The sequence below is a fragment of the Ruditapes philippinarum genome, unplaced genomic scaffold (assembly GCF_026571515.1).
Source record: "Ruditapes philippinarum isolate M1 unplaced genomic scaffold, ASM2657151v2 ctg4743_1_1_1_1, whole genome shotgun sequence".
Classification (NCBI taxonomy): Eukaryota; Metazoa; Mollusca; class Bivalvia; order Venerida; family Veneridae; genus Ruditapes; species Ruditapes philippinarum.
In genome coordinates, this window is record NW_026857404.1 from 156,825 (window position 1) to 178,555 (window position 21,731).

The 21,731-nt window shown below is 32.8% G+C and overlaps 1 protein-coding gene across 12 annotated transcripts in view; it reads left to right on the forward strand.

Moving 5' to 3' along the window:
- The window catches only part of LOC132749608 (cys-loop ligand-gated ion channel-like), a 110,893-nt gene that overhangs the window by 71,948 nt on the left and 17,214 nt on the right, over nt 1-21,731 (forward strand). For all 12 annotated transcript variants that reach the window (XM_060739437.1, XM_060739439.1, XM_060739440.1 and 9 more), the window contains 5 exons: nt 7,670-7,798; nt 13,193-13,387; nt 16,892-17,149; nt 18,936-19,091; nt 21,221-21,400. In XM_060739437.1, the coding sequence (XP_060595420.1) occupies nt 7,670-7,798; nt 13,193-13,387; nt 16,892-17,149; nt 18,936-19,091; nt 21,221-21,400 (918 nt within the window). The remainder of the gene's footprint in view (nt 1-7,669; nt 7,799-13,192; nt 13,388-16,891; nt 17,150-18,935; nt 19,092-21,220; nt 21,401-21,731) is intronic.

The following is a 21,731-nucleotide window of genomic DNA, read 5'->3' on the forward strand; positions in this document are numbered from 1 at the left end:
CTTTATTGTACAAAAGGCCCCCGGTCCATACACAGTGTATACAATATACAATACAAATATGTTAAAGAATTAATATTTAAACATTTGTTTGCTTAAAAAAAAGGCAAAACTTTTTATTGAGAAGGAGATTTATTTAGCGAAAATAACTTAGTATTATCTGCAACTTGGACATGCATTTCTAATTTTATAATGAACACAGACTATACAATACGGATTGAAAGTAGTTTTTCAGTTGTAAACAGAAACAGAGATAATGTAAATCGAATGTATATATTTGACATCTAATGTGTATGTCTGACAACAATTTGCAATTTAAGTATGCCCACTGATGTTCAATTTTAAACAAATCCGACTAAATGTCAACAGGTTGGTTTTTTGTACTTTCGGTTTCTACAACCATATAATAAATATATAAATAATGTATTGTTTGATATTGTACCTATGAACTCATTTATTTAAGGTGGACTTTTACTACATATATTGGAAATAAACTTGTCAACAACTCCAAGCATTAAATTACTATTTGTTTACATGTTTAGTTTCTTAGCATAGGTTAGACCGAAATACCGCATTCATACTATTGTGTTCGAGGTCCTTATCCGAAGACTGACGGAAAGGGCCGAGTGGTTGCGATTGGCTGAATAATGAGCCTCAAGTTGAGCTAAATATTTCAAGAAAATCAGACTTGAGGAAAATGTTGTAAAATTTTAACGTTTAAGATTCAAACAATGATTAATATGTTTTGTAGGATTTATGACTGATTTTGCAGTATTTATCACCAAATTTAATTGGTTGTCTAACGCAATAAGGTGCCATCATTTTGGTAATTTTATGTGGACTGTCCGTGATGTGTGCATTGTTTAGATTACTTTCTTTGTTAATTTCACAATGTTTTATTTTGAAAAAAAAATCACAATTTTTCATGAAAAATAATATGAATCTTGAGCCATGTTGCTTCAATATTTTTGCAAAATGGTAATAAAGAAATTAAATCCGTACAATCACGCGGACCAGGACACTATATCATTATTCACAGACATCGTTAAATCATTGAAGTAAATGTTGCCTGTGACATGAATTTGTAACGATAGTGTCACAGATATCGTAAAACTGTACATTAAATTATTTGTATTAATTGAAGTAAAGGTTGATTGTGACATGATTTTTTTAGATTTAATCAGTTATTCAAAATAATACTATCATCACATTAATTACAGCATTTAAAAGCATACAATTTTCTTATGTGTTTTAATGTCAAAATATTATATGAACATCAATCATCATTACTATAATTTGTTATTAATTGTTGATCAATTTTCGAGTTTAATTTATAACATTTTTGCTGATAACCGAGTTTTATTTTCACTTTTGAAATATTCATTTATTTATGGTGCTCACTGATTTATGAAATTAATTCATCAAATGTTCACTAGTGCCAATGTTTTATATATCAAATGTTCACTTATGTAAAGATTTATTTAATAAAAGGTCACTCATTTGAAGATTTTATTTATTAAATGTTCACTGATTTCTTGTCTAAAATCGACCTCAATTAATGTTTTATATATTGATGTAACAAACCACTTTGCATTCTAAAATAGACACATGTCATTATGCTCATTCTTTTATTATGCCATCTTCAATGCTGATATAATTTAATGATTTAAAGACAGTATATGTGAATATATGGAAAAAGTTAACTATGAATCAACTGACAGTAACATCTGGTTACCAAATTATTCTTGTTCATTCTCAACAAAATTAAAGACAAAAAAAATTATATAGTGACAGTGACAAGTAAGTATGTTTGTTGTTTTGCACTAACCCTTGTCGCAATCTATCTATATTACAATTTCATGTCAATCGAAATAGTAGCTAGTTTCGATACAAATTTACTTTACATACTTATGAATGAACGACGGTGTTTCGATTCAAATTTACTTTACATGCTAATGAATGAGCGACGGTGTTTCGATACAAATTTCCTTTACATACAAATGAATGAGCGACGGTGTTTCGATACAAATTTCCTTTACATACAAATGAATGAGCGACGGTGTTACGATACAAATTTCCTTTACATACAAATGAATGAGCGACGGTGTTACGATACATATTTAAGTGTAAAACATATTCATGCATATACAAGATTTGTGCTATTTTTTAACCTTAATATTTTCTATATACACCTTTGATGTAGAATACTTTACATATGATAAAATAAACTGGATTCTATCGTTGTAAACAGAGTAACATAATATTTATATAATCACATGTATTCCGATAGAGTAACGTAATGTTAATATAATCACATGTGATCGGATAGAGTAAAGTAATGTTAATATAATCACATGTGATCTGCAAAAAGTAACTCATTGTTTATATAATCACATGTGATCCGATAGACTAAGATAATGTTTATATAATCACATGTGATCTGATCGAGTAAGATAATGTTTATATAACCACATGTGATCCGATAGAGTAACTTAATGTTTATATAATCACATGTGATCCGATAGAGTAAGATAATGTTTATATAATCACATGTGATCTGATAGAGTAAGATAATGTTTATATAATCACATGTGATCCGATAGAGTAACTTAATGTTTATATAATCGCATGTGATCCGATAGAGTAACTTAATGTTTATATAATCACATGTGATCCGATAGAGTAATTTAATGCCAAAATAATTACATGTGATGCAAACAAATTATCTACCATGCAACAAATGGACCTTTCACACGATATAAAGATATATATTTGGCGGCAAATAACTTTAATGTACTTGCTGGGATAAAACGATTAACTAGACATTATTGATGTTTTTTATAACATTATATACGTATATATCATATATATTTATATGATATTTATTGATCAGTTCTCTCATATTATACAACGTTCCCATGTGTGAAATAATGATATTTTATTGTATGTACAATTTATGAATAATAAATGTTGATGGTGTGTTCCGTGTGGAGGATATACAAAGTAATATAACAATAAACAGTATTGTCTAAAGCATCACATTTTCGAGATTAGCTCAAGTAGCTATTTTTACAAAATGACTGTAATAATGTGCAATGTAAGACCTTTCCATTTATTTTATAAACTGTTCGACAACAGAAAAAAACATATCAATGTGGCTATACCACGTGACTTTTCGGGTACGGAGCACGCCGATTTTCACCCGATTCAGGTATGTTTTATATTCATAACTTATTTATTACTCAACCGATTTTGATCAGATAAGGCGCAGAGTACCCGTCATTATATCAGCAGCTTTCCACGGTATATCAAAATTCTGAAAACCCCTGAATGGTTTTTGAGAAAATCCGAGTAAAGTTTTCTTCTCATAGCCGGGGCCGAGGGGAACGGTACACACTCATTTGTCATAACAAGCGATTTCTAGCAAGTCATATGTTTTTTGTCACTATTTCATAGGAAAATACATGTTAAATCTGATATATTTACTATGTCCAATGTATCGAGTGAATGCAGTGATGTTTTAGCATATTTTCATAAAGTTATGTTGAAATGATACGGAAGCACACTGTTATTTCAAAAGATACGGTACACACACAATTTCTGTCTTTGAAATAATTCTAAAATAAAATATATGGAAATTTAATTTAAATTATAATTTGAGTGATTTTTTTAAAAAAAATAAAAGAATATTTTGAGAGTACGTCGCGCAAAATTCAATTTTAAATGTTGATCAATTAATATTTGGCTATAAAATGTTAATATATTAAGGAGGGAACGGAAGACATTCAAAATTTTGTTTTGTTTTTCATTTGAAATAATTATATACATTTTTTTCGGATTATAAAACGAATTGTGAAATTCATGGACATCTGTTATGTGCGATTATTCTTTCATTTAATTTATTTGATCGAACATATAAATGACTGTCTTAACCTAGTATGAATATAAAAAAACAAACAAGAAGTTAGGAGTAAGTTGGAAGTATATGTTCCGTGCAAAATGTTGTTTAAATAATCGAATTTGGAGAAAAAACGCTGGTTTTGATGCAAGTGGATTTTTTAAATCACGGAAAGTTTAAAGTATTTTTCTGCCACATGATATTTGGTATGAATCATCTGCCAGGGTCCTAAACTAACTGCATGTATTTAAATTATCAAATTATCTACATATGGACAAAGATATTCCGCAGTTTTACGTGCAATCAAAATTAAAAGCCGGATAATTTGAAGAACCCATATGGGAACAAGGCCTGTTATATAACGTAACGTAGTTTATACAAGGTAACCTTGTTACATATACATGTAAGAAATTTTGGTAAAATTATGCCTATCTTGGACTTTCATTTAAAGATGCTTTAAAAACATGAGTTCATGGATATGTGTGCTTGCGTGTTTGTGTTAAAAATAAAATGATATTTTAATAATACCCATTTTGTCAATCAAATGCTATGGATTTTGGAGGCTGCGTTCTGTTTTATATACTACATGAAGTAGGTACGAGACCACAAGTGACTTCGAAGTGAAAAAGTTTTCTAACTACCGTAATAAACGTCGGTCGTTTTACTCAGGTGCCCGTTCGTACCTTTATTTATACCCAAATGGGCACTTGTAAAACTGGAAAGTCGCCACATGATCATGTCAGTTTTGGTGAGCCGTGAAACCAAACCAAAAAGGGCCTATTTTACCTGAATTTAAAGTTATTTTTAAAGCTTCATGTCTTTAAACATTAACAATTTAAGCCATGGCAACTACATTTTTATTTGTTTGGGTCGTCAGACCAAACAAATAATGGTAGCGAAATTTCAGACTCTGATATGCTCAGAAAGTAGTCCGAACTCCTCGAAGCGGTTACTTAATAAGTACTCTAACACCGAAAAAATAGGGGAGATCACTGCGTAAAGATTGTCAAATGAAAGGCGCATTAATTTTCAAGCCTTCTCGGGGGGAATAAAAAAAGTAGTTCCCGATTGGTCAAAGATTTCAAATATTGTGTAATTCTTTACAGATATACATGTAATATTGAGCTCCATGATTATTTACATCTGTGTTAAACGAAACAAATAAGGGTTACAAACCCTAATTTAGAATGATATGGTTTTCTTCAGGCTGTTATCTTATAACTTCCCCGTGGTCGAGGGGTTACACGCTCGTTTAGGAAGAGAGATGTCCTGAGTTCAAATCCCATTTAAGGCAACTCATCTTTTTTTTTTAAATTTTTTAAGCCAAATAAACATTGAATTGAATATCAGTGTTGCAATAAGCCTTATAGCCAATTTACTACAGTTATAACACTGGAAACAGCATTGGTGGCACTATACAAAAACAAATTGGTTTATAATCTCACAACCTTCACCTTTCTGACATTCTGAGACCCAAACAAATTCAGCGCCTTCTGTGCTTTGATTTAATTAAACATGACCATGATATTGCAAAATTGTACCTAGTGACTTACTTATTATTAACAAAATATAAATATATATAATGTTATCAAGTAATGATATTTTTCAGCGATTTAGGTCATGACCTTGTTTTATTTTTTCAGGATGAAGGAAAAAGACATATCTTACACTTCCCTAAAACTAAAAGAAATTAAAAAAAAAAACAAGAACAATAAACAACAATAAGCACAGCATTATAACAACATTGTGTCTATAGAACAATCATTTTAAACGCAACTACATGATTCTGTGAAGATCGAAGTGTTTAACATACCCTAGGTGATTTTAAATAGGACAATTACATGGAGGTTGTAAATGTTAAAGTGATTGCACAAATACATATTAACATTTAAAGTAAGCAAAATGATACATTGCAAAACAGGTCCCAGGGGTCTTGTTTAAATTGATAAAATGTATAACTATGGAAAAAAAAACACTCGCATTATAATTTAAATTAAATTTCCATATATTTTATTTTAGAATTATTTCAAAGACAGAAATTGTGTGTGCACCGTATCTTTTGAAATAACAGTGTGTTCCGTATCATTTCAACATAACTTTATGAAAATATGCTAAAACATCACTGCATTCACTCGATACATTGGACATAGTTAATATATATCAGATTTAACATGTAATTTTCTATGAAATAGTGACAAAAAACATATGACTTGCTATAAATCGCTTGTTATGACAAATGAGTGTGAACCGTTCCCCTCGAGCTCGGTTCCGGTTATGAGAAGAAAACTGTACTCGCATGTTCTCAAAAACCATTCAGGGGTTTTCAGAATTTTGACATACCGTAGAAAGCTGATATAATTACGGGTACTCTGCGCCTTATCTGATCAAAATCGGTTGAGTAATAAATAAGTTATGAATAAAAACATACCTAAATCGGGTGAAAAATCTGCGTGCTCCGTACCCGAAAAGTCACGTGGTATATGACCAACATTGGATATGTATACAAGTACTAGCACGATTTTCACGTGTTAAGTACTGACACTATAGCGGTCTCCTGATACAAGTAGATCATGTGTATACAGAACATACCACCCCCGCTATATATTGTTTATGTTAACCTAAATTTAGAACAGTACAGCAGATGGTTAGCCATTATAAACAGTGTTTTGATAAAATGCCAAAACGTTTAGCAAGTAAAAATATCATTTTCAAGTACTGTTCTTATTTGTAGACTTTTGTTTAAATGTAGCAACCCAGACTTACATAATTAGTTTATTGCTTTATAATAATATATTTGAATTTAAAGCTGCATGGCCCAAATGAGCCAAAATATTTTTTTTTAGAAAATCAAACTTGAGAAAAATATTACTACGATATGAACGGAAAGGAAGTCTACAGGGGTGCCTAAACAACTATATATTTTATCAAAATGGAAATCATTTATGATATCGTCAAATCTACCAGGAGGGTAAACATAACTTAATTTTAATGATTTAATGCCTGATCGGAATATCACTGTACTGATTTGTTAGACATGTGACGTCATCATATAAACGCCCGATGACATAAGTATATACATGTAGATATAGATAATTTACAAGACAGTGTTAATAAGATGATAAGTGGATCGACTAAAGTGGTCATTAATTCTCTAAATGTAACATAACAATTCGCGTGTCAAAAAGGTAATTTATTTGTAATCAGTGCTCGTGCCAGCAGCGATAGCGTATGGACATTCTTAATGTATTTGTTAGTGATTAATTCTATACCACTGTGTGCCAAAAGATGAGATGGTGGTTTTGGAACGTTAACTATTGACTGGAATGCATTACCGTGCTAGTTGATATTAACTGTATCAATCCTCGACGGATGTATTTCAGTGTCACACTTTTAGATTAACACTACAAAAAAGGCTACACTAATATATTCCTAGTTTCACACTTTCAGAAAAACACTACAAAAAAAGGCTAAACATTCTTTTTTCTAATTATTTCAATATATATTTAGTAAATATTCTTTATGTTATTTTATATTTATTACATTAAGGAATTAAGAACACTTGCTAGAGTCAAGGTCGAAATGTTTGTTATTTTTAAGGCAATGTAGGAATTGTTGTTGTTGAACTTTAAAGTCAGTACAACAATAGACCTTTTTGTTTTACTTTCAGGTCAAGGTAGAAACTGTCTTGGTAATTTCAAGGCAAGGTAGAAATTGTTGGTTTTTGTTACTTTAACGTCAATTCGATCCGAGACATTGTTTTTGTTTTACTTTCAGGTCAAGGTAGAAATTGTTGTTCAGTTTTTCAAAGTTGGAGAGATAGATACACTCAAGGAACAATTTAATGCTGACGTCATAGTGAAAGCAAAATGGCGGGAACCGACATTAGATGGCCAGCAAACAGCAGTAAGTTTGGCAAATTTGTTATTTTATGATTTGAAGACAATTTTTTTAAACATGAAAATATAATTGATATTTCTATCCCAATGTAGAATATTGTGCTTTTCATATCTGAATCTTGGGATTGTTCAACAGTTAGTAAATTGGTTCTTGTTTGAAAAATCCTAACCCTAACCTTGAAACAAATATACCCACAGGCGCTAGTCACATAATCAAATATTTTACATAACCGGTCTATATATGTATATAAAGATATAAGGCCCCAAACAGAACAAAATATCATGCGGAAACAAACAAGAACACCACTCCAAGTAACGACCAGATCACGATTATCTCTTTCTGGTCGCCATTTGAAAGCATCAATACAAGTGCTAACGCTTTTTATTTCATTAAAATCCCTCAAATAGCAAAGAAATTGGGAAAAATTTCGCAAAATGCCATTATTTTCAATTCATGTCGTTTTCGACGTCCATACCATTCATGTATACAAACATGATTTCTGGTCGATTTTTACGAAATAAACAAAAAACGGCCATTATTTCCACGTACGTTCAATAAACAAACTCTTATCCTATCGATCTGCGAAGTCTTAACTGATCAAAAGCCCTCTACATGTACGTAATTCTTAAAAAAATACCCAAGGACCCCGCTTGTGACAGTATTTTATCGCTATGTATAGCGCATGTATATACTGTTCCGTTCTGAATATTATACAAGGATTTGATTGGTTAAGATAATAATCGGAATACTATTGACCAATCGTATAATAGTATTTCTTTGCTTCATTCACCTGTCACTTCAAAATCAAAATGGCGCATTTTACTTGACCTCCGCTTCTGCAACCAATATTTTTAAAATATTTTCGTACATACTCTAGTTCAATTTAGACTTCGCAAATCGATAGAAAAAGAGTTTTTTTTATGTAATTTATGAGGAAATTTAAGATTTAATCTAATTTAATTCTGTTAATTTCGTAGGAATCGACCAGATATCGTGTTTGTATACATGAATAGATTGGACGTCGAAAACGACATGGATTGAAAATATTGGCATTTTGTGAAACTTTTACTCATTTCTTTGCTATTTGAAGATTTTTAATGAATTAAAAAGCGTTAACGCTTGGATTGATCCTTTCGAATGTCGACCAGAAAGAGGTAACCGTGATCTGGTCGTGTGTTGCAGTGGTGTTCTTGTTTGTTCAGCATGATGTTTTGGTTCTGTTGGAGACCTTATATCTTATTATAGTATATAGCCCATATAAAACTTTAAAAAGTTTGTTTCAAGCACCTGTGAATATACCTTTGATCAATATATTGATCTTGATATATTGATTCAGGGAAGGGCCCACGATAATGTTGTTAGAACTTGTAAAATTATGAAATTGTATATTGTGTATATATTTATACAATAAAATATTATCAATATATCGTTATAATACACAAACTGGATTTTGACCTACTGCCGGACAGTATCATGTACCGGAAGCTGTGTTTTTCTTTTCACGTTTGATATATTTCATTTAGTTTTAAAATACCCTCGTAACAAGGGCTATCTGTTGTTTCATTTATGAGGGAACGTTTTTCAATGTTGTTCTATATATAGAAACAAAATAAATGTCGCTGAAAGAAAACATATCATTTCAGGGGGGGGGGGGGGTCACATGTATGTTTCTTTTAAACCAACGTATTATATATACCACAATATTTGTTTATATATGTTCTCCTGTTATGACTTGAATTCCTCATTTCGACATTGTTTTCGGGAAACATTTATTATTATAATCAGATCGATCCTGGTGAAGGAAAAAGGTAGACAAAATATTTCTATCGTTGTTAGTCAAACTAAAAATGTTCAATTTTTGTGAAGCATATGTCCGGAATCCAGTACAGTTCTTGCTGATGAAAAGAACATTTACACTATCTTTAAACTTATATAAATTTGGTCAGACTGTGCTTCTAGGAGACTTGTGGTAGTTTAATTGGTCAGACTGTGCTTCTAGGAGACTTGTGGTAGTTTAATTGGTCAGACTGTGCTTCTAAGAGACTTGTGGTAGTTTAATTGGTCAGACTGTGCTTCTAGGAGACTTGTGGTGGTTTAATTGGTCAGACTGTGCTTCTAGGAGACTTGTGGTGGTTTAATTGGTCAGACTGTGCTTCTAAGAGACTTGTGATAGTTTAATTGGTCAGACTGTGCTTCTAGGAGACTTGTGATAGTTTAATTGGTCAGACTGTGCTTCTAGGAGACTTGTGATAGTTTAATTGGTCAGACTGTGCTTCTAGGAGACTTGTGGTGGTTTAATTGGTCAGACTGTGCTTCTAAGAGACTTGTGATAGTTTAATTGGTCAGACTGTGCTTCTAGGAGACTTGTGGTGGTTTAATTGGTCAGACTGTGCTTCTAGGAGACTTGTGGTGGTTTAATTGATCAGACTGTGCTTCTAGGAGACTTGTGATAGTTTAATTGGTCAGACTGTGCTTCTAGGAGACTTGTGGTGGTTTAATTGGTCAGACTGTGCTTCTAGGAGACTTGTGGTGGTTTAATTGGTCAGACTGTGCTTCTAGGAGACTTGTGGTGGTTTAATTGGTCAGACTGTGCTTCTAAGAGACTTGTGGTAGTTTAATTGGTCAGACTGTGCTTCTAGGAGACTTGTGGTAGTTTAATCGGCCAGACTGTGCTTCTAGGAGACTTGTGGTAGTTTAATTGGTCAGACTGTGCTTCTAGGAGACTTGTGGTAGTTTAATCGGCCAGACTGTGCTTCTAGGAGACTTGTGGTAGTTTAATCGGTCAGACTGTAATTCTAGGAGACTTGTGGTAGTTTAATTGGTCAGACTGTAATTCTAGGAGACTTGTGGTAGTTTAATTGGTCAGACTGTAATTCTATGAGACTTGTGGTAGTTTAATTGGTCCGACTGTAATTCTAGGAGACTTGTGGTAGTTACATTGGCCAGTCTTTTTATTCATTTACTGTCCCATCTGTTTTGTCTCGAGTTAAACTTGTATAATTTGTGTGAAAAATTCTCATTTTACATGTGTCTACACGTGTTGATGTCGTTATAGCTGTAAAATCATATACATGCATATTGACTTTTGATTTTCATAATGATTTTATCATTGCATGTATTGTAATCCTCATTATCAACATCATCAAGTATTAATACTAAAATGAAAGTGATTATGAATAAATACTAAAATACTTGATGCACGCCTGTATTTTATGCGTTTTCACACAGAAAATAAATATAAAGGGGTTCTATCAATTGTATGCAATTTATCTACTTTATCCAACTTAAAAATTAAAAATAATTAAATAATGTTTCAAACTTTAAAGAAAAACGTCCGTTAAAAACAAAACAAAAAGGTTAACCAAGCCAAAATATCCAAGTTGAAAAATTTAGAATCATTTTTCTTCACTCTTACGTATCATATGTTTTACTTTAATAACGTATTCTTCACTTAGATATCATATTACGTCACTTTAGTATCATGTATTACGTCATATACAGTAACGTCATATTACGTCACTTAAGTACATGTATTATAGTACTTCACTTTAGTATCATATTTCTGTACTTAAATACCTTATTACTTCACTTTATTATCATATGTTTTTACTTTCATATCATATTTGATCACTATAGTATTATATTAATATCTTTAGTATCATATTTCTTCGTACCTGGCACGATGGTGGTTTCTTTGTGGTCTGTGATTTTTATATCAAGAAAACACCTGTATATATCTAAGAAGCTATCGTTTTCCCTCAAACATTAATACTGCCCTCACACATACCTCGCGACCTTACTGCGTCCTTACTGCGACCTTGCTACGACCCAGGACGCAGCACAGTCGCCATGGACGCAACAGGGACGCAGCGAGGTCGTAGCGAGGAACCCAAGGACGCACAAGGTCGCAGACCGTCGGCGACTATTTTAAACATGCACAAAACAGTCGCAGAAACTCTGCGTTCTTGCTGAGTCCTGGTTAGGTCGCCGTGGGATCGCAGTGGAGTCGCCATAGTCGCAGCAGCATCGTAGTAAGGACGCAATAAGAACGCAATAGACGTAATGACGCCGTAAAGGCCCTGTCACACTAGAATGCGCTTTCACTGCGTTTGCACGGCGTTGTTAAATTTAACAAAGCGCCGCGAGATCGCAATAAAAAAGGTGATATTGTTGATGTCATGAAGACTTCACGGAGTCCCCACGGCGATCATGGCGATGCTACGGAGCTTCGACGGTGTTTTAGTTGGCGGTTGTCTACGTTCGGACTGCGCTTCTAAGACGTCCTTTGCGCTTTCACTGCGCATTTACGGCGCTCATACGGCGCTTTCGCGGCGCTCACACTGCGTTGAAATCGTAAAGCTCCGTGGAAGCGCCGTGTACACGCAGTTTAAGCGCAGTAAAGACGTCGCACAATCTCCGTACAAGCGCCGCGGATAACCACGGCGTTCATTCGGCGTTCCTTTTGCGCTTTCGCGGCACTCTTGTTGCGTTGAAAGAGATGCTACTGAGTTGCTACGGCGTCCTTACTGCGATCCCACTGCGCTTATTTTAGAACGCCGAGTGACGGCGTTTGTTTTGAGCATGTTCAAAATGCGCGCCGTTGGTCGGCGTTCTATGCGATGCCACTACGATGCTACGGCGATGCTGCGGCGATGTTTGCGATCTTACTGCGCTCACCTTGGCGTTCTGAATTTTCTTTTGACGCCGTAAGAACGCCGTCCCAGTGTGACAGGGGTTTAAGGTCAGACTCAGAATGAAATTTACTGGTAAAAAGTATTGTTTTTATAGACGTAGCAAGAACGTAGTAGGGTCGTCGTACAGTCGCAGGACAGTCGCCGGACAAACGCAATAGTCGTCGTATATTCGCCGTAAGGACGCAGAGAACATAGCACAGTCGCAGCTAGGTCGCCGATGATCGCCGTGGGGTCGCCTTGGGGACGCAATACAGTCGCAGTGGAAACGCAATGGACGTAGAAGGGTCGTATTGAGGACATGGAGAAAACGTACCGAACACAAGACTGCAGAGCCCCGGACCGTCTGCGAGAGAAATTTGAAAGAAAACCAACGATTTTCGAAAGAAAAATGCTATTTTACTAGTTTTCAGGTCGCAGTAAGGTCGCGGTTTATGTGTGAGGGCACCTTAACCTATATATCATCCTTATGCGATCTAAGTATACAAAATGTATGTAGTATCTATAACTCATTAGTGCAAATGGTTGTCATTCACAATAAACTCTGTTTCTTTCTCAAATATTTATTCTTAATTCTTGTTTCTTACTAACAATGCCACATTGTTCATTCACATATAGCAAACCCTTTTTCTTCTTTAAGTATAATATTCTTTTAAAAACCTTTTAAATATTTTATATTCATAATTATTGTGGTATATACGTGTTGCAGGCAGACGCCATAGACTTTGCACGACTATGGAGTCCAAAATTATACATCGAGAATTCACTCGGCGATCCAAAGGAACAGATTAGACATAGAATAATATACAATGAGAAGGGGGAAGCTTTTATATACGAAAAGAGAGTAGCAAAGGGTACTTTCATGGAAAATTTAGAACTCGACGATTTTCCTTTTGATGTACAGGTAAATATATTTTATTCTATAATAACACCTTCACACTATTTTCCTATTAAAAAGACTGGGCAGTAATGTGACTTAAAATGTGACGTCAGTAAATCAAATGACGTAATGATAATTACTTCTCCGTTTGCAGTTCAACCATTTTTTTTTGTATTTACATATTAGAACGGAATTCTCTGTCATTTTTCTCACGTTGTAGTACAGTAGTGTTTGTTCTATCATTCAAATGTACAGAGGGTATAACTTTTCAATGACAACATACCAGCATTAAGAAAGCATGACGAAAAACTAAAAGCTTGATAAATTTTTTACGTAAAATAGATTACGAAACGTGGTAATACCGCATTAGATGCAAGAATAACACTAGTGCATCTTTTGTGCATGAACATCTGCAGAAGCCCCCGGATTTGTTAAATCACCGTGTTTTACTTTAATCATCCCCGTGTTTCTGTAGATGTTAATGCACGAAAATGGTGTATAAATACTCTAAAACCGCATTTAAAATTGATTTATATTTCATCAACAGCACATCTAATCTTTTATACAGAAGTGTTTTTCTTCAATATCTCGGATAATATGAACTTTGTTTGAAAACTAATTTCACATGTTAGTGAAAACTATTTGTCTATTATATTATATGAGCCGCGTCACGACAAAACCAACATAATGTGTTTGCGACCAGCATGGATATCCATGCTGTTCGCTATCAGTTTCTCTACTTGTTATAGAGTATGTAAGCGAACAGCATGGATCCTGATCAGACTGTGCGGATGCGCAGGCTGGTCTGGATACATGCTGGTCGCAAACCCATTATGTTGGTTTTGTCGTGACGCGGCTCATATGTATCATCCGAGTATAAATGCCTAAATCTGTGTGTTTTTTCTGTTTGGCACAGTTCTATGTTTAACAAGTCAATATGGAATAAATGAAGCGTTATGTAAGAGACGTTGATTTAGTAACTGGTGGTTAATTACGTCTGCCAAATGCAAAAAACATGGGTAGTATGTTTTAAACACCCAACATTATTAGCACGTGACAAACTCGTATCAGCAATCAAAGTTTTAAATATCATTTATAGACAAGTAATTTAATATTTTAAATGACACAAACACATTTTATAATTGGATATCTTATTGAACCACAAACAGATTTCAGCCTCCGCAAATCTATAACCTGATTATCAGGGTTCTATCCTATCACGGTAAAAATGTAGACAATCAGTCAGTCAGTGGCCAGACTACGATTTGAATCATTATAGTGAGGTGAAATGGCTCAGGTATTGACCAGGCTACATGGATTTAAGCCGTCTCAGTGAGGTGAAATGGCTCAGTCAGGGGTTTGAGCCCATCTGATGACTCAGTTTATGGCCAGAATTAATTAGGTGTAATGGCTTGCTCAGTCAATGACCAGACTACTGGGATTTTATTTCATCTCAGTGAGTTATAATGACCAGTTATTGGCCAGAATTAATGAGGTGTAATGGCTGGCTCAGTCAATCAATGAGGTTTAATGGCTCAGTCTGTGACCCGACTGCTGAACTCTAATAAGAATGTAAATCCAAAATCTGATACTCCTCAATATTAATAATAATAAGGAACAGAATTACAACAAATAATGAAAGCATTCCGTCACAATCATAAATGATAAATTCAAGAGAAATCCACCTACCTTGCATTCTTTTTTTTTTCAAGGGCTTTAAAGTATTTACACCGCCAAAATCATTCACAATAATTGTATATTGTAAATACGTCAGATGCCTGTAATCATGTATAGCGAGCGAGCGTGAGCGAGCGAAAGAAAAGCCGAAAAGCTCGTTCTTTTAGATGAAGTGTACAATAGTTATGTACAAAAATGTGTTCGATCATTTATAATTTTTACACTAGATTAATTTGGCTTTTATAAAATAAGTTAAGAAAAATAGTTTTACATTAAACTGTGGATGTAAGTACCATATAAACATTATACATACTAACTTACATTTTATATATACAAATGTCAATATAATTTATAATTTATATTAAAATATAATTTATATTGAAATATAAATTATTTTAAAATATAATTTATATTGAATTTACAGATTTTCCGAGCGGGAAATAATAATATTATCACTTATAGTAGTTTTAGTTTTAGGTTTATCATAATTCCACTTAAAATTTTTGAAGTAAAAATCATGAATACATGTACATTTATAACATGTAGAAAGTGACACGTGTCACCTAATAGGGTAAACAACTTGAAACTAATACTGCAAATAACTACTGTATATATAACTATTGCTAAATATTTGACTCTTTATTTATATTTTAAAAACTTAAACCTTTATATTCTAAATATAGAAGAGTAATAGGCTACGGAATATCCCCCCCCACACACACACACGCACACACACACACATTCATGATAATATATAGCCAATTAACAAAGTGTTTCAGTAGCAAAATACTGTTGATAAACAGGGTCGGAAAAAAACAAAGATTCCCTTTAATTACATAAAATAGAATAACTTCTACATGAAGATGAGAAAATGTTTGTTTGTTTGTTTGTTTGTTTGTTTGTTCGTTCGTTCGTTCGTTCGTTCTTTGGTTTGTAAACCAGCAATAGTATCATATACAGCTGGTGTAAAATTATACAATTCTAACCTGATATTTGTCCTTCACTTTGTATCAAAGGAAAACGAATGTTAATAGATAGCTTCATTATTCCAGGAAGAGTTATTTCCCCTTTGTGTCTTGTGTAAATTTGTGGTTATTGATAGATGTTACATTATATATTGACGGTTGTTTGTACTGATGAAGAATCAAATACATTTTATTTTTTATTGATATTCAAGTTGATGTCGAGGAAATTTCATTTAAACTTGTAATTTAGCAGAAAATTATTTTTTTAAAGAAAATTTGTTTGTTATTTTTATGTATTACTAAGATGTTTTATTTTATTTTATTCTTACAAATTTATTCTTCAGTTGTATATCTTATAACGTAACAAAACTAATTAATTTTGTATTTCTTAATGTTTATATATTGTATTATTTCACCTTATTTATGTTTGAATAATGTATGATTTAACTTTTTTGATGTTTGCATAATGTATGATTTAACGATATTGATGGGTGTGTATTGTATTATTTAACCATATTTGTGTTTGTATATTTTATGATTTAACTATATTGGTGTGTATTATATTGTTTAACTATATCTATGTTTGTATATTGTATGATTTAACTATATTGATGGGTGTGTATTATATTATTTAATTAACTATATCTGTTTGTTTATTGTATTATTTAACTATATTTATATTTGTATATTGTATTATTTAACTATAATTAAGTTTGTATATTGTATTATTGAACTATATTGATGTTTGAATTTTGTATTTTTTAACTATATTTATATTTGTATATGGTATTATTTAACTATATTTAAGTTTGTATTTTGTATTATTTAACTATATTTAAGTTTGTAAATTGTATTATTTAACTATATTTATGTTTGTATATTGTAGGATTTAACTATAACAGTTGCATCAGAATTACCAATCAGTGAATGTGAACTTGTAGAAGATAGAGATGAACATCATGTCGTTAACAGACAATCATTTGTTGATGAACAAGAGTGGCATTTATATGTACATACAGAGTGTAATAAAAAAGAACTTGTGATAGACCAGGTCGATAATTCCGTCAAACGTTCGGCTCTTTCCGTAAAATGCCGAGCAGCTCGTCGTCCAGGTTATTTTGTTTGGAATATATTCATGATAACTGTAAGTTTTTTTTATTGTTATTATTATTATTATTATCATTATTATTGACGGCATTCAATGTTTGTTTATTTATAAGAAAATTTACTAATACAGAAATATTACCGAAGCAATACCAACTAGTTCCTAGTAAATAAAATGCCAAATAGATGTGTTTGACAGTGTGCCAACACATGCACAGGGTACAGAGTAGCGGCGACATAAAGAGATCAGACATAAAGAGATCACTTCGTTGTCGTCTTTCTGTCCATTCGTCATAAAAAATATACGGACTGCTTCTCAGAAAAAAACTGGTTCAATTTTATCCAATCTTTACAGGAATAATCATTACTAGGTCTTACTGTGCATATCGTCGGTATTTACCGATTTAGTGATTTTTGTCAGAGTTATGGCCCTTTTACATTTTTCATTATAAAGTTTGTCCGGAGTACTCCTTTAATACCACTTATGCAATTTCAATGAAAGTTTATAGGGCTGATCGGTAGCTAAAGTACTTGCGCATATGAAACATGTTTTCCGGTTGAATGATTGTGCTCCCTCTTTTGGGGTGGGGATTTAAATTTTGCCCTTGTCCGTCTGTCCGTTCGTTTGTCTGTCACATGAAGCTCTAAAAGAGTTTGAGCTAGAGTCAACAAAATTTACACGAATGTTAATTAGCATGTGAAGTTGTGCACCTTGGGTTGTGATTGTGGATTAATTCAGTTTTGTCAAAGTTTTTGCTCTTGACTTAGTAGCAATAGGCAGTTTTCAAATTCTGTCGGTTGTACCGGAAAAAATATTTAACCTAGAGTCATGAAACTTTACAGAAATCTTGATCAATATTTGTAGTTGTGCACCAGGGGTTTTTATTGTGGATTTTTCAGTATTTACAGAGTGATTTCTCCAGACTTCGTAAATGCTGTTCAAAAAATTGTGTCATGTGTACCTCTTGTTTGAGTTTCGTGTCTGAGCTAAATCAACAAACTTTACAGAAATGTTGATCAACATGTAAAACTGTGCATATTAGGCTTTTTCGTGTGGATATTCTATTTTTCTTGGAATTATTGCCCTTGACTAAGTCTAAAATTGCAATTTTCGACTGGGGTCGCGCGTAGCCCAAAAGATTTTTGACCAAGAGTCAGTAGGTTTACAAACAAGTGTAGAGTTTAGCGGCATCTGTGTCCTACGAATACATTTCTTGTTTAGCTGATTTATGGCCTTTGCATAAAATGGGTGTGTCTGTTAATGATTTTTGTGTTGCCAGCAATGAAGCTGATACATGCACAAAGTAGCGACAATTTATAGGGATCATGTTTAAAAAAAATGTGGTTTGTCTGTCCGTCTCAAAACTTGTGCGAACTACTTCTCAGAAACTACTAGTGCAATTCTATTCAAACTTTACAGGAATGATAAGTATACAGTTAAGTTGTGCATTTCGTCGGCATTTTCCGGTTTTATAATATTTGTCTGATTTATGGGCTTTCATTGATTTTTATTTTAAAGTTTTGTCCGGACTACTTCACTTACACTACTAATACAAATTAAATGAAATTTTACAAGATTATTCAGTACGTCAAGTACTTGCAGTTTAAAAACCGTGTCTTCTGGTTGAATGATGTTTGGCTCAGTTATGGCCCTTTATTAAAAAAGCGTTTTGTTCTGTTAATGATTTTTGTGTTTCCTGCTACACAGTTGCTGCAACATGAAGGCGCCACATATGATCACTGATCGCTCTTCTTTTTTTTTTTTTTTATTTTCATTATAGATATTTGTATGTGTGACATGACAATTTTTGTGTTTTATGTTTCAGTTCCTCATCTGTAGTTTAGCATTTGCAACATTCTCAGTAGAGAAAACTCTTCCACAAAACAGACTCCAATTGTCTTTCACACTTGTATTAACAGCAGTTGCTTTCAAATCTGTTGTAAATTCAAGTCTTCCACGGATATCTTACCTCACGTATATGGTAAGTATTACGTCAATAAGTTTTATTTCAAGTATTATAGAAAGTTTAACCACATACAAACATGAAATTTTACGTATGAAATATGATTTCAATTCACGTTATTTGTCAGTGTTACCTAATGTGGAGATATTCAGTATAACTACAAGTATAGATTCAGTATTAGATCATGTGACGGACGGTGTTACATCACATAAATGGTCAATGTTGAATCACGTACGTGTTATATCACATTAATGGTCAGTGCTGCATCATGTATATGACCAGTGTTACCTCTGGTAAATAGTCAGTGTAAACATGTATATATAGTCAGTGTTAAATCATGTATATTGTCAGTGTTGCGTCATGCATATGGTCAATGTTAAATCACATAAGTGGTCAATGTTAAATCTCGTATATGGTCAATGTTAAATCTCGTATATGGTCAATGTTAAATCTCGTATATGGTCAATGTTAAATCTCGTATATGGTCGATGTTAAATCACGTATATGGTCAATGTTAAATCACGTATATGGTCAATGTTAAATCATGTATATAGTCAATGTTAAATCATGTATATAGTCAGTTTTAAATCACGTATATGGTCAGTTTTAAATCACGTGTATGGTCAGTGCTGCGTCATGTATGTGGTCAGTGTTAAATCACGTACATAGTCAATGTTAAATCACGCATATGGTCAGTTTTAAATCACGTGTATGGTCAATGTTAAATCATGTATGTGGTCAGTGTTTAATCACGTACATAGCCAGTGTTAAATCACGCATATGGTCAGTAGTGCGTCATGCATGTGGTCAGTGTTAAATCACGTACAAAGTCAATGTTAAATCACGTATATGGTCAGTTTTAAATCACGTGTATGGTCAGTGCTGCGTCATGTATGTGGTCAGTGTTAAATCATGTACATAGTCAATGTTAAATCACGCATATGGTCAAGTTAATCATGTTTTAAATCACGTGTATGGTCAGTGCTGCGTCATGTATGTGGTCAGTGTTAAATCACGTGCATAGTCAATGTTAAATCACGGATATGGTCAGTTTTAAATCACGTGTATGGTCAATGTTAAATCATGTATATAGTCAATGTTAAATCATGTATATGGTCAGTTTTAAATCACGTGTATGGTCAGTGCTGCGTCATGTATGTTGTCAGTGTTAAATCACGTGCATAGTCAATGTTAAATCATGTATATAGTCAATGTTAAATCATGTATATAGTCAGTTTTAAATCACGTATATGGTCAATGTTAAATCATGTATATAGTCAATGTTAAATCATGTATATGGTCAGTTTTAAATCACGTGTATGGTCAGTGCTGCGTCATGTATGTGGTCAGTGTTAAATCACGTGCATAGTCAATGTTAAATCATGTATATAGTCAATGTTAAATCATGTATATGGTCAGTTTTAAATCACGTGTATGGTCAGTGCTGCGTCATGTATGTGGTCAGTGTTAAATCATGTATATGGTCAGTGTTAAATCATGTATATGGTCAGTGTTGCGTCATGCATATGGTCAATGTTGAATCACGTATATAGACAGTTTTAAATCACGTGTATGGTCAGTGCTGAGTCATGTATGTGGTCAGTGTTAAATCACCTACATAGTCAATGTTAAATCACGGACATGTTAAGTGTTAAATCACGTATATGGTCAGTAGTGCGTCAAGTATATGGTCAACGTTAAATCACGTATATGGTCAGTCTTAAATAACGTACATGGTCAGTCATAAATAACATATATGGTCAGTGTTACATCATTTATATGGTCAGTGTTAAATAACGTACATGTTCAGTGTTGCGTCATGTATATGGTCAACGATAAATAACGAATATGGTTAGTGCTATCTCTTTTACATGGTCAGAGTCACATAACATAATTATATGCGACTGAAAAATTTTCCTCTTGTAATATAAACGTTATAAAATCAATCTGGTATTTGTTTGCCTTTATTATCGGAGAAAGATAACTGCGTTTCTTTTGAAATGGTCATATTTTACGAGTTACCTCCCTTGTACAATTACAAAGCTAATACGACTTTAATATAATCGCGTTTAGGATTTATACAACTTAACGTTTTTAAGATGACCCCGTTAAGGTTGTATTTCATGTAATTTTTATTTTATTTTCAGGATAAATATTTATTAGTTTCTATGGTGATGTTATCTGCAGTGTGCACGTGGCACGCGATAGTTACAAGATTGAACCATAATCGACCATATGCTGATAGAGTGGAAAACATCGTGCTAACAATTCTTAGTGTACTTTATATTGTATATAACATTGGTTTTATTGTCATCATTTATCTATTTGTAAGTATAATTACAGTGTATTTACAGTACTCGTGTGTACAGTAAAATTACAGTATAATAACAGTATAATAACAGTAAAATAACAATTAATTTACAGTATAATAACAGTATATTTACAATATAATTACAGTATAATACAATATATTTACAGTATAATTACAGTACAATAGTATAATTACTGTATATTTACAGTTTAATTTCAGTATACATGTATTTAACAATATTTGTAGTTAAAATGCAAGGAAAATTAGTTTATTAAAAAAAAGTGTAGTTGATTGTGTCATATTTTAAAATCTTTACAGATTTACTATGTTTTATACTTGTAGATCAA